Raw genomic sequence first — 14,442 nt, 5'->3', positions numbered from 1 at the left:
ACGTTAGATGCTGGCTATGTTGCAAGTCATAAAAGCCCGTGCTCACACAGAGTTCTGTACCCGACTGACACACACACTTATTAAAATTACTGCAACAACCGCTGAAACACCACTACCTCGCTGTCCTCTCTACCCAACTGACAGACACAGTTTTTTTTAACCTTTATTTATCCAGGTAAGTTGATTTAGAACAATTTCTCATTTGCAACGAAGACCTGTCACATTCACACAGTTACACATTCATACCTGGAAACTGCCCAGCACAACCACTGAGCAGGCTGGGTTAAGGGCCTTGCTCAAGAGCACCCAGATTTATCCTGCCGGTCTGGGGATTGAACCGCGACCTCCCAGTCCCAAGCTCGCTTCTTTAACCTTTAGATCACCACTGTCCCACATCTTCACTTAAAATTATGGCAAGAACCGTTAAAAACACCACAACCTTGCCATTCTCTCCACCCGACTGACAGACACACTTTCTCATCTTAAAATGATGGCAACAATCGCTAAACACACTGCACACTCATGGCCTTCTCTATCCGACTGACAGACACACTTTCTTGGCTTTAAATTACTCACCGTTGGTCGGCTACGGCCACTGAACACACTACACAGTTGCTTGCCAAAGTTAAATTGCATGTTTCCTTTACGAGGAAGTCAGACTTGCGGTTTCTGTCATATAGGTATGTCAAGGTGGTTGTAAACAGCTGTGGCCCGCTAGCCTGGTCCTCCGGTAAGGTTAGCAGTTATCGCGTGTTAGCATGGCAGCGTTAGCCAGGACCAGTCGGGATCACTTCACTGGCTGTGTCTCAATTGTTTTTGCGAGTAACCAACTCAAGTACTCTAACTATATAATTCAATGTGAGTACACAAATGTTGAAATGGCTGAAAACGCCTGCCCCTAGTAGCCATGATAAATTAGCCTGAAGCTTAGCTGATGCAACCTGTTCAGGAGAAAATTGTGTCCTTTTGGGCTCTAAGCTGTCTCTGTCTTTCAAATACATCTCCAATATTTACCCGGGTTTTGCTACGTCTCCGGTCATGCAACTGTTTAGAAACACTGACTTTTTTTTAGTTTGGTTAGAATCTATCTCCGTTGTTTTGTTTGCTGCTTTCACGGCTGTACTACAGCTGTAGCACACTGGGTTTACGTTTTTACAGGTATATCTGACAAGGCGCTTTTTTGCCTCAAAAGAAAAACAAAATTTATTTCGAAAGAAAAAGGCCAATTTTAGTTTAAGCATTTTCACAAGATTGTCTATATGGGGCTTAAAAGTCAGGGAGTCATCAAACAAAATACCAAGGTACCTGTAGGTGTGAACCATCTCTATGACATTTCCCTCAAGAGTGGACACAAAGGGGATAGATTGAGGGACCTTCTTATTGTTTGAAAACAACATTAGTTTGGTCTTTTCAGCGTTAAGGACCAGTTTTAGCAGTATAAGTGTATGCTGGACCACGTCAGAAGCTTTCTGCAGAGATTCTACAGCTTTAACAGGGTTCTGTCCAAAACAGTAAATTATTGTGTCATCAGCATAAAAATGCATATTAGCGTCAGACACATCTTGTCCTAGATCATTAATATACATGATGAACAAGAGGGGTCCTAATATAGAACCCTGCGGCACCCCCTTGTGGACATCCAAAAAATCAGAACACAGACCATCACATTTAATGCACTGGGTCCTGTCACTCAAATAATTTGTGAACCATGAAACAACATGATTAGACAGTCCCAGACATAAAAGCCTATGCTTTAAAATAACATGATCCACAGTGTCAAAAGCTTTTGACAAATCAATAAAAAGGGAAGCACAATATTGTTTTTTATCAAGAGCAACAAGTATATCATTTATCACTTTTGTAGCAGCTGTGATGGTGCTATGTTTTTTCCTGAAGCCGGATTGTAGTTTAGAGAGTAGGTCACTAGAGTACAGGAACTCTTTAAGTTGATCACAAACAAGAGATTCAAGAAGTTTTGACAAAACACACAAGTTTGATATTGGTCTGTAGTTAGTCATAACAGCTGGATCACCTCCTTTTAATAAAGGGGTAACAAAAGCAGACTTCCAAACAAGTGTATTTCTTTGTTTTGGATTGAAAGATTAAAGAGGACCGTAAGAGGTTGAGCTACATAATCAGCTGCTATTTTCAAGAAGTAGGGCTCTATCAAGTCCGGTCCGTTTGATTTCCTGTGATCTAATGCACGGGGGCCACTCCTGTGGAGTCAAACAAAGAACCAGAAGCTATGAAATGATTGTTAAAGCTATTTAAGACCTCGGTCCTATCGTAGACAGGAACAGAGTTTTTTAAGACATATTTTGGAAGAGCCTGAGGTCTTCTATTTACAGATAGAGACTTTATCACTTTCCTAAAATTTCTGTGGATTGTTGAGGTTTTCTGTTGTGACAGATAAGTAATAATCTGATTTAGCCTTCTTAATAAGAGAAGTACATTTATTTCTTAAATGCCTAAAATTAGACCAATCAGAGGGAGAATTGCCTTTTCTGGCTTTGGCCCATACCACATTACGCTGATGGTAAATATCATCCAACCATATTGTACAGAGCAGAAGGAAATCTTCCTAACGTAAAACTGCAGAATATGAACAGCTAAAGTAGGCCTACACATTATGCAGTGAAGGTTATATATCAAATTATTGAATAGATAATATTAATGTGTAAGTAGCATATCATTGTGGTGCTGATTGTGGTGAATCTAATTGTAACTAATGCATCATCATTCATAAAATAGTTGTACGTTCCTATACTGGTAACTGCAGTTGTAGTCTAAATGTAGTGGACTAAAATGTACTATTTGTTTTTCTCTAAAATGTAGTGGAATAGAAGTTTAAAATAACAATAAATGGAAATACTCACAAAAAAGCACAAGGACTACAAAATTGTACTTTTGTACTTGAGTTAATGTACAAGCAACATACATTCCACCAGCTACCGCTTGTGTTTTCTCTGGTTATGTTTTGAAATGCAGTACCGGAAGTACAGTGTGTATTCTGTCCAGTATGATAGCTAGCGATTGCAGTTGTGAAGTCCCGTGACAAATTTCATTCGAACTTTCTACAGCCAGGAAAGACTGATGTTTTCTGTTTCTCTCACTTACTTGACAGACGCGTATGGACAGCAAGAAACTACACATTCACTTTGAGGGTTTAGGGACTGTTGTTACAACCAAAACTGGGGAAATGTTCGCTGTATTGACAGATGAAATGCTGTAGAGCGAAACATTCTCACTGGACCTACGGAAATAGATTAACACCACATCAAAATACTGTAAGGTACGTGATGTTCACGTAACATTAAATTGTTCTCGTTTTGCTAACGTAACGTTGGTTAGCTGTAGGGTAATCAACCTAGCATACGAAGCTCCTGTAACGTTAACAATATAAGAAACAAAACGTTGTTCGGAAGAAACGTTAATAGTAAAGGGATAACTGTTGGCTATTACACAATATTAACTTTTTCTGCTCGAAGACAACACTAAACAGAAGTTCAACTGAAGCAAAACGTAGCTAATAAACAAAGTTAGCGTTGCTGTGTAGCACACCCGAGAAACGTAGAATATGTTTAATTGTAAGCTTTTGCTGTATTGTGTACAGTTTGTATTATATGGAAGCTTGTTAGAGCATGTCAAACCTTTCAATTCGTATGTTCAGCTCCTCCCTCCTCCAGCTCATTTTGTTCTCCCCTCCTCGGTTGGAGAATGTATGCTTTTCCTGTAATACACGTCCATGCTGAGATTAAAAAAAAAAACCACACATAGCCTCAGGTGTTAGCATACCAAACGGCTCAAAGCCAAAATTAAACAGGCGAGGCCTTCCCAATGCTGTGTTCTATGGACGTGTTATACTCCCCCATATAATTGTTCTCTGTCTGTAGAAAACCTCATATGCTGTGAAAATGATTTTCCATCCACATTGGATGTTGATTCAGCTGTGTGGTATGGACAGTGGTGGCACACAACCATTTCTAAGTTGGGTGATGTGTATATGAATGTTTTTCCTCCTGTGATGCTATTATATATAGCCCAGTTAATAAGTCTGTAGTGACAAGAAGGATGCTTTTCTTGATAATTCTTTCTCCTCTGTTCCCTGCTGACAATATTTTAACTTTGTTGTGTAGAAATCTGCTTACTTTCCACTTGTTGAGTTGAGGAGGTTCACAACTGGTTCCTTGATGTAACAGGTTGCTATGAAGAACATGTTTTGTATAACAATACACGTTATGCAAGATGGCAAGATGCATTTTACTATTTGAGAGCTACATCTGTGAGAACTGTGGTGTGGGAGTTTAAAAACACCAACCAACATTAGTTCAAATCTCGGTAGACCTGATATGCTGAGAGGTTGCTTGGGCTTGCACATAGAGCGCCTAACATTCTTTGATCTCTAATTTTTTAAGGCTGATGAACCTGTCATTTTGTCAGTGCACAAGCTGATTCTAAAAGGAAGTCAGCACCACAGTTTGCACGTGGATATCAGTGAGCTGTCTGGACAGTCAGGTCAGGTTAGGAATTTGTCCAGATGCTGAGGTCAGTTGCACGCACCAGGGTTGTCTGAGTTCATGCCCCTCACACTTCTCCACCAGCTGCACTTCCTCAATCAGAGATCTGTCTCTGTTGCATTATAATATGAAACGTCTAAACTACAATAATATTTATTTTAATCAGTTTATCCCACACGTAACGATTTGCATGTGTCCAACCTGTTTAATCTAGGTGCATTGTCAATGTTTAAACATTTGATGTGAACCTAAACAGCTTTTAATACATGTATTCTTTTTTTATTTAAAGTTAAAAGTACCTGGTCATTATAATAGGGCTGTCCTCGACTAAAGAAATCCTTATTCAACTAACACTCATACGAATTTGTCGACTAATCGATTAGTTGATTTAATCGACAGATCTGTGAAACTGAGTTTCTCCACAAAGAATCATGCAAAGCACCTTGTTACATCTTGTGTTTACCAGAGATGTGCTCATAAGTTTCTCGGAAAGAAGTCATTAAGGATCAAAAAAGCATAAAAAATGACTAATCAATCTACTAAAGAAATCTTAGTTGACTAAGACCAATACGACAGATTAGATAGATAGATAGATAGATAGATAGATAGATAGATAGATACTTTATTCATCCCGAGGGAAATTTTAGGCATCCAGTAGCTTAGACAACCATAACACAACAAACACATACACACATATATCTCACATAAAAATTACTCACAGAAATTTAAAGAGTTAAAGGTGCTAAGGTAGACTGTGTGCAATGGTGGTAGTGCAAAAGAGAACAGTGTAGGGATTGATCAGTGCAATAGCTTATTATTAAATATTAACTTTGACTTTGAAAAGAGAAGAATCTAAACCCAATAGAATTAGAATTGCTTGACAGAAAAGAAATAATATACGTTAAGAACAATAAAATTGACTCTCTTAGTCGACTAATCGACTAAGAGGGGGCAGCCCTACATAATAAAGGTTGTAATTGACAGCTCCTCTGAAATAGGTTGCCTTCCTATTTCAGGTCTTTGTGTCTTCATCTTCACTAACCATTTCGTCTTGCAACGGTCTGTGTTTCTGTGTGTATTAGTGGATGCATGCCTGATTGAGCTTTCACATCTGATTTAACGTTGTAGGCTGACTTGTGCTTTGTTTTCTTGCTAAAATGGCTTGTCACCCATGATACACAGCCACACACGTAGAAAAAAAACATGTTCAACATCCTCATAGGATATCCACATGCAAGGATGTGTGTTTGAGCTAAGCAGGAAGAATGCTATTTTTGATCCTGTGTAGTAGTCCAGCGTATTTGTGCCTGTCAGCACAAGTTAATTCATGCTGTGGTGAAAATGCAGGGCATGCTGGGCTTAAACTGCAGCTAGGAAATGTGCTTAACATTAATTGTGTTCCTTTTTATACTCAGTATGCCTTTCCAAGCTTTGTTTTCAGTTCTTCTAAATAAACTTGACAATGACTGTGAGCGGGTGTGGTGAGCTGTAGCATTCCATATGAAGGAGTAGCAGTGTCAGCTCAAAATGTAAGTTGTACTAGATGGTTGTAGGTTAATTCTCCCGTGAACAAAAGTATTTCTGGAATGTTAAAAAGCGGGTCCTACACAGTGACGTACAGAGTCAGTTAACCAGGAAAACACAGATGTGTAGCAGCTCAGGGACATAGCCAACCGTTTTTTTATGTGCACCAGCCACAGTTGTACAAACCTCGCCAGCTTTCTGTATTTAAAAGCCAGGTTTTAAAAACACAAACCGATCTGAGTGTTTCCCCCATGGAGTGGAGAACTGGTAAATACAGCCAACATTTGTCATCTGCATGTTGCCGGTGAAGATACAGTTTTAACATGAGTTTAAATTATGAATTGATCAATTGACAGTACATTTATCAGCCACTATTTTGATAATCAATGTATAGCTCCAAGACATTTTTCAAGCATAATATCCAAACTGCTCTGCTTTCAGTTTCTTAACTGTGAGAATGTTCGGTGTGTCTTTGTTTTATGTCATCAAATGAATATCTTTGGGTTGAACAAGACAAGACATTTTAACATGTCACCTTGGGCTCTGAAAAATTGTGATGGGCTTTATTTTCATAGACCAAACAGTTTATCGATTTAATTGAGAAAGTAATTGGCAGACTGCTCCAATGAAAATAATGGTAAATGAAACCCTAGTTTTAACACTTAAAGCATAAGCATTGGTCTCTTTGTGGTTTGTCGTAATGCATGTGGGTGAAAATGAAATTGAAAGAAAGTTGAACGGAACAAAAGAGAAAAAAAGAGTCTAGTGAATGAAGAGGGCATGAAGGTCCCTCTGATCGCACACATGCATTTTAAAGAGGGACGCTCTTTTGCTGTACCCTCACCCCAACGTGAGCAGAATGAGACATTGCTTCAGGATGCGTTCAGGATCCTTACGCAGAAGGAGAATGTTGACCCAAAGCCAGTTTTCTGTATGAGAGTAACAAGGGTTGCGGTTAGAAAGACAAAAACTACTGAACAAACTAGGCTGACCTCACTGAGATAAAAACAATGGACAAGTCAGAGCAGCGGACAAAGAGCTTTGTTCTAAAAGACACATTTACATAATTCATGGTGAAGGAAAAGAGAGATCTGCCTCTGTGTGCCTGTTTTATTTAGATTAGTATTTTCCCTATACATAATAGTTCTTTATTATGTCCTCAGGTGAGTTGAATACAGGAGATAACATATTTTCCAATTAATTCACTTTTTAGACTTTTTGCAATAGTAATGAACTTGACCCCCTTCTTCACCTTCAGGGATCCGAGGTCTTCACCTTTTGTTGCTGCTGTTGTCAGGGGAAGGAGTCTATTGCACCTCAGCAATAAGCTTTATTTCTCTCTTTAAACATTGGGGAAGAACAACTCCGGGGGTCTTACTCTTAACCTATTGTGTAACTCTAGCTTCAAAGACCCCTGGAAGGTTGTGTAAAAATACCTTTCTACTGACCGGAACAAGGGAGAATGTCACAGACACAGCATGGGTATGAGAGCGTGCGTGCGTGCGTGCGTGCGTGCGTGCGTGCGTGCGTCTGTCTGTCTCTGCGTGTGCCGAAGCATCTGCACAGATACTGCAATGTTGCAGCTCACTGACCCTCCTGTTGTAGCCTGTTACACTTGCTACAGTCTTCACTCTCCAAGAAAAGCTCAGGGACCTCGAGACGATGCTTTTAACCAGCAATGCCCTTACAAGCAAGCAACTGACAAAACCGTAGTGAGGAATCAAATTAATAAATTAGAAACCGCTTACAAAGTTATAGTCTGGGATAAAGTATCATATAAGGTGTAGACAACATAAACGCTGCAGACTGAAATGTGTCGAGAGGAGAAGAACACCAGTTTTACTTCCTGAATAACAGAGTGGTCTGTTCTCTTTTCTCCTCTGCAGCAGTGACCCATGATGGCAATGGGCCAGTTGTATACTTGAAGTCTCATCTTGAGGAGGACACATCACTTTATGACGTTGCACCTTTGAATGCCGGCAGCCCCTAAGATGGAGGAGCAACCCAGTCTCCCCAATGTCAGCATACCCTGCCACAACGAGCAGAGGGACAAGAAAAAGCGTTACACAGTGCGTACAAAAATTCAGTTCAGTGTTCAGTATATAGTTCTGAGTAAAAATCTATTCTACAAAGGTCATTTTGTAAAATTAGCATAACATGATATTTATTGACCATATTAGCATGTGATACTGTCCTTTTTTTCAGGTTTATAAAGTGATAGTCAATGTTGGACAACAAGAATGGTTTGTCTTCAGGCGTTATGCAGAGTTTGATAAACTCTACAACACAGTGAGTGGTGGAACAATGTCTTTTTTGATTTTACACCATATGCCTTACCTAAGACATTAGCATAATCCTGTTCATGAGTGTTTCATTCTTTTGATTTACCGGCTTTTGTGACATGCTGTTCACATTGACATTTGGAATGACTGTGACCATAGATGTTTCCCAGCCCTAACCTCATTTTCTCTGTTGCTCTCTTATCTTTTAATGCAGTTAAGGAAACAGTTTCCATCTATGAACTTGAAAATTCCTGCCAAGAGGATATTTGGGGACAATTTTGAACCTGGTAAGTGTTCACTAGGCTGCTGTACGACATGTGCAGCAAAACAGAATCCCAGTACCTGATGTTAAAAAAAAATATTGCATTGTTTTGCCCAATCCATGTTGTTTTGCCTAGTGTTTGATTATTAATTTTAAGTTTATTTTAAGAGTTCATCAAGCAAAGAAGAGCAGGGTTGCATGAGTTCATCAAGCGAATTGTCTCACATCCTCAGCTTTGCAACCAGTAAGTGTTGATTGGTGTTCTCACTGTCATTATATTACATTACATCGCTGACTTTATCACGATGAATGGCTTCAATGATCTGAATCCAAAAATCTAATGAGATCAAATTTGTTAAACCATACACTTGGCATGAATTAGATTTAAAAAAAAAAAAAGAAAAAAAGATGTGTTTCTGAAGAGAAATGTTCTGCTTTGTCATGCTTAACTTGCTGATGTGACTTTATTTCTGTTATTTCACTGCTTGGTCTGTCTTAAACTTTACAGGCCAGACGTGAGCGCCTTTCTACTGATGGACAAAATGCAAAACTTTTCAGATGCCTCTGAGGACGAAGACGACAAAGTGAGTGACTGACCAATGGATCAATATCTGTATTTGTTTGTGTATATTTTTGTTTTCCTGCTGTCTAACCACATCTTTTCAGCTGATGTGCTGGATAGCCTAGATATAGTGGAGAAGTTAGGTCTTCTACCTCCGAAAGTCTATCTAGGCTCAAAATAAACACAGATTGCTATTGTAGTACAGATAAAGGACTGATTTCTTGGATCCAAGAACTGTCCTTAGCAGTGAATCAGTGTTGAGTGTGTCTCAGTTTTAGCCTAATGTAGGTCATGTTTTCTCTGCTGTTTAACAGAACAACTCTACCTCCAGAAACATTAACCTGGGGCCCTCTGGAAATCCACAGTATGTTCAACCTGTTTACTGTCAACTGTTTTTTGGCAACTTATTGATATTTGATATGTTGTATTTATATTTGCACTCTTTCCTACTTTGTAGGACAGTTAACAGTTTTCCCCGGGATAAAGTTCTATCTGATCTTATGTTTGCTCAAATACACATTAGGGAAATCTATATATATTATAGTTATAACACAAAGCAGGCTGCCTTGCTGTTTTTATTAAACTTGCAATTGTGTGATCACTTACAATAAATTTTTACATGCACTGATATTAATGTGCTATCATTTTTATTTCAGTGCCAAGCCCACAGACTTTGACTTTTTAAAAGTCATAGGAAAGGGGAGTTTTGGGAAGGTATGTGAACAACACAATACTGGAAAGTACAGTTGCTTTGTGTTCATCCCAGAGCGAGAACTTTTACGGGTACAAACACAAATTATGTAGAAAGAATCATGTTGCCTGATATATTTTTTTCATACTTGAGTTACATTTGTTTTGTTTAGAAATGTTTTTCTATTGGGGTAGCAACAAGTTTTAGTTCTGCATGTGTTGGCCTTTCCATGTAGGAAGTGAGAATCAGATCTGGAATCATTCTGGTTTACACTGTTGATACAGTGTTCAACGTGCTTTCTTTTCCTTGTGATGCAGGTTTTCCTTGCAAAACGAAAACATGATGAAAAGTATTATGCAGTCAAGGTTTTACAGAAAAAGGTCATTCTCAACAGAAAAGAGGTAACTTTACTATCAAATATGACTATCCATTTTCAGGGCATGTAAAAGTGAATTATAATTCTTCTTATAAATCACTCCTTCCAAACAGCAAAAGCACATCATGGCAGAGCGCAACGTGCTGCTAAAGAATGTGAAACACCCTTTCCTGGTTGGGCTTCATTATTCTTTCCAGACCACAGACAAGTTATACTTCGTTTTGGATTTCGTCAATGGAGGAGAAGTGAGTAGTTTTGTGAATAATGCGCTCACACAGAAATGAGTCACAAGTTCAAGAAAAGCTGAGATGTCAGTAATATAGGAAATTATGTATTACATAGCTTGAATGACATTCCTCAAAGCAGCACTGTTGCTTGTTAACAATCCCATTAGAGATCACACACTGAACACACAGAGTGTGAATTCCTGTGTTTCTCCTTCAAGTGTGATCAGCTATTTTAAAGCTGTCATGTGTGACTATGTGAGAGTGACTAACTACTATCTGTATCCCAGTAAATCTGCCTCAGTCAACCTATTCAGAAGATGAATAGGTTGACTATAAAGACCAGTAACATGTAAATTAAATCAGATCAGTATTTACACTTACCAGACAAGTTATTTATTAAATAAAGATCATTTGTATACAAAATCAGATAAAGGGCTAGCAAAGGCATTACATACATACATACATTTTGCAACTTTGTCACATCATGGTTAATTATTCGATTTTCTCATGGTGGTGTATGCTCCCACAATACAGTTGCCATATAATGCATTCCAATAATCTAACGGAACATTTTAATTTCAGCTTTTCTTCCATCTTCAAAAAGAGCGGACCTTTCCAGAGCCCAGAGCAAAATTCTACATTGCTGAAATGGCAAGTGCACTGGGATATCTGCACTCTCTCAACATTGTTTACAGGTATGTTGAGGGTTTATTAAGAATGCATGCTTAGTGTTAAGTTTATTAATCAGATCTCCTAAACATAACTAAGGTCTAAAAAATGTGACAATATTTTAGTTGCCGTTTATACACATACTAAATCAGACATTGATTGTCATGAAGTTTACATTGTATAAAATTGAACATATGTGTGTGACACACGTTGGCCTCACTCACATGATAATGTGTCTTCAGGGCGGTAGCTACCATTTTCTCTTTGTTTGGGCTTGAACTACCTGAAAACAAAAGTATATTCTACAATTACACACAAATTACAAATTAATATTACTTTTTTTCTACGGCTGATTCTGATATTATTTTAGAGTTCTTCACCAGATATATGTTCCTGGCATTGTAGAGATCTATTTGAAGTAGCATTTAGATCTCCATGTAGGGAAATACAATTTAGGGAAATGTATATTTTAATAGTTAAATAAATATATATAATACAAAATAAACATTATTATGCCCTCAGTGTTTCCAAATGCTGGCTATGGCCATGTGTCTCATTTACTTAAATTCATTCAATTGTGTTCATTTTTGTCCAGAGACTTGAAGCCAGAAAACATCCTCCTTGACCATGAAGTGAGTTTTCCTGTTTTTTTAACCAAACACTGCTGTGTAATTGATGTACAACCACTCTAGCAGTAATTACACTGAATATACCTGGATTGCACAGCACCTACTTTATTCAAATTAGATATTATGTTGACAATACAATACTTATTTAAGTGTATGGAACATCAGTGCCTAAACACTGGCTGCAGATTTATTACATGGGACCGTACAGCACAAATTTCATTCTTTTCCAGTCCAGTCATTTGTACCACCAGAGAACAAGTGTCATTTCCAGTTCCAGCTGGACAGAATTTGTGTGATTGGATTAGGTCTTACTAATGCTTTTCCTGCCTAGCCTTATTGAGAAAGTGAGGGAACGGTGAATGGGACTGACTGAGCTACACTGCAGCCAACATTCCTGGGCAACAATAGAATCCTCAGTCCCAGGGGATAATGAGCTGCTTGTGTGGCACATGTTGTCTAAAAACGTCCCTGTGTCCTCTCTTTAAAAGGGGCATATCATTTTGACGGACTTTGGATTGTGCAAGGAAGGCATTTCCCAGACAGATACCACCACTACATTTTGTGGAACACCTGAGGTATGGCAGCATTTATTTGGATGTTTACATGTCTAATTACTACCAATTTTGCACCAGAGCGCTCCAAAGAAGTCTCACCTACAGTGTCAAAAAGTAATAATCATTAACAGACTTTTTGGAATGAAGTGGGGTTAATGATTGTATGAGTGTATTCTATCTTGAGGCCATAGTGCTGTCTGTGTAGAGATATGAATCACATTTTCTAGAGAGAAAAATAGGCTTTTATGAGCAAAAATAGTTGATAAACATTTGGTTGGTGTATTTTAGCCAGAAGCAAGATGTACATGTTATATTATTATGTTTGTGTGCTCCTTCTGACCAGTACTTAGCCCCAGAAGTCCTGAGGAAGCAGCCGTATGATAATACAGTGGACTGGTGGTGTCTGGGGTCAGTGCTGTATGAAATGCTCTTCGGCCTGGTGAGTTTTAACTTTGAACCTACTTTTCCTCAAATATCCCTAATGCATTGTACTAATTTGTTGCAGTATACCACACAATTAACAGTGATTAGTATTATTTCATTCTTTGGTAGGTTGACTACAATTATGGATAACCCTTTTTAGTTTTAACGTGATGTACTGGTCAACTGCAGCCAATTTGCTTTAGCACTAAATGTCAGAGCGCCTTATTGCACACTCACATACATGCCTCTACTTGTCTCTTTTCCATTCATATCCTAGCCGCCGTTCTACAGCAGGGACACACATGAAATGTATGAAAACATTCTCCACAAACCGTTAGTGATGCGCCCCGGGGCGTCCAGCACAGCCTGGTCTCTCCTCCAGGGCCTGCTGGAGAAAGACGGCCCACACAGACTGGGGTCCAGGGATGACTTTGTGAGTGGAATTATATAGTACACCTACACAGACACTACATGGACAGCAGAGTTCCTCATGTTTGGACTCCCTCGTGTGGCCGATCGGTGTACATCATGTCATTGCTGTAAATACATTACAGATGAACTGTCATTCAAAGTTTTCAGTTCAAAGTGCTTTACATGAAACATTAAATGGCAGTTTAAAACATCAGTAAAAGAGTCTTCAACCTTGATTTAAAAGAACAGAGTTGCAGCGGACCTGCAGTTTTCTGGGCGTTTGTTCCAGACATGTGGTGCATAAAAACTGAACACTGCTTCTCCATGTTTAGTTCTGACATGACTTTGGGGACAGAAAGCAGACAACTCAATTTTGTTCATCTTACTTTCTATAAATACAAAATGAATGTTAAGTTGTTATTTATTCTACATTTTCAGAGTGAGATAAAAGAACACAGCTTCTTCTCCTCCATCAACTGGGATGACCTCGAACAGAAGAAGATCACTCCCCCATTTATACCGAATGTGGTAAATATTTGTTTTAACAAAAGATTTGAACGAACACCTCTCTGATAGTCTGTCAACAAAAACTGAAGATGAAAAACTTCATTGCAATGCTCTTGTATTTGATGATGATGGAAGTTGCCTAATTAGGTAAACCACCTCACGAAAATGCATTTTTATAGACAATTTCAAGTGAGGTTTTGGAGTTTTCTCTTTTAAGTCTTGTTTGTTGATTTTTGGTTTGAAGTTTAGAATATTTGACTCTTTCCCATTTTAAAGCACTTTGTAAAATCAAGTTGTAACTATATTGTTGTATTTTGCCATCAAATGAAGTCCCTTTTACGAATTCACACATGCAGTTTGTTCCGAATTTGTTCCATGAACGCTAATATGACTTTATTCCCTCTTTCCCCAATGTTTTTACAGAGCTCTTACTGTGACATCACAAACTTCGATCCTGAGTTCACAGATGAGATGGTCCCCAACTCCGTCTGCTGGTCTCAAGACCATTCCATAGTCAACGCCAGTGTAATGGAGGCCGACGACGCCTTTGTGGGCTTCTCTTATGCCCCAGCTTCTGATGACTCTTTCCTATGAAACATTCCCAATGAGGTCTTCGATTGCCTTAACCATCATAACTTCTTTTGACTAAAGGGAAGAATTTATACAATGAATTAACTTGTTCTATGAAGCCAAAGCATGCAGCTGAGACAAAACAGCACTTAAAACAGATTTTGGTTGGAACAAAGTTTGCCAGAAAATCTTTATTTTTTATCAATTTGTATTTATATAAATATAAATATATATATAT

The 14,442-nt window shown here is 38.5% G+C and overlaps 1 protein-coding gene across 3 annotated transcripts; it reads left to right on the top strand.

Annotated features, from left to right (window-relative positions):
• The first annotated feature begins 3,024 nt into the window (after positions 1-3,024).
• On the top strand, positions 3,025-14,423 carry sgk3 (serum/glucocorticoid regulated kinase family member 3). 3 transcript variants are annotated; one of them, XM_031281954.2, is made up of 17 exons: positions 3,025-3,292; positions 7,928-8,110; positions 8,247-8,330; positions 8,538-8,610; positions 8,754-8,829; positions 9,094-9,169; positions 9,462-9,511; positions 9,804-9,861; positions 10,156-10,239; positions 10,328-10,459; positions 11,024-11,136; positions 11,706-11,742; positions 12,228-12,314; positions 12,637-12,732; positions 12,994-13,149; positions 13,566-13,655; positions 14,058-14,423. In XM_031281954.2, exons 2-17 carry the CDS (start codon positions 8,015-8,017, stop codon positions 14,226-14,228), a joined length of 1,479 nt encoding a protein of 492 aa, XP_031137814.1. In that variant the 5' UTR covers positions 3,025-3,292; positions 7,928-8,014; the 3' UTR covers positions 14,229-14,423. The 3 variants fall into 3 exon arrangements, with proteins under 3 accessions (XP_031137814.1, XP_031137815.1, XP_031137816.1); XM_031281955.2 differs by having other exon boundaries at positions 3,027-3,287; XM_031281956.2 differs by lacking the exon at positions 3,025-3,292 and adding an exon at positions 6,201-6,308.
• Positions 14,424-14,442: the final 19 nt, after the last annotated feature.

The sequence above is a fragment of the Sander lucioperca genome, chromosome 1, assembly GCF_008315115.2.
Source record: "Sander lucioperca isolate FBNREF2018 chromosome 1, SLUC_FBN_1.2, whole genome shotgun sequence".
Classification (NCBI taxonomy): domain Eukaryota; kingdom Metazoa; phylum Chordata; class Actinopteri; order Perciformes; family Percidae; genus Sander; species Sander lucioperca.
This window is presented reverse-complemented; position numbering and strand designations above follow the sequence as displayed.

Bases quoted from the DNA above. Each gene is read 5' to 3' on its own strand.
- sgk3 (XM_031281954.2), top strand. From the start codon at position 8,015: ATGCCGGCAGCCCCTAAGATGGAGGAGCAACCCAGTCTCCCCAATGTC. The intron at 8,611-8,753 runs GTAAGTGTTCAC...GTTTATTTTAAG, and splicing joins TGGGGACAATTTTGAACCTG to AGTTCATCAAGCAAAGAAGA. The intron at 10,460-11,023 runs GTGAGTAGTTTT...TTTTAATTTCAG, and splicing joins ATTTCGTCAATGGAGGAGAA to CTTTTCTTCCATCTTCAAAA.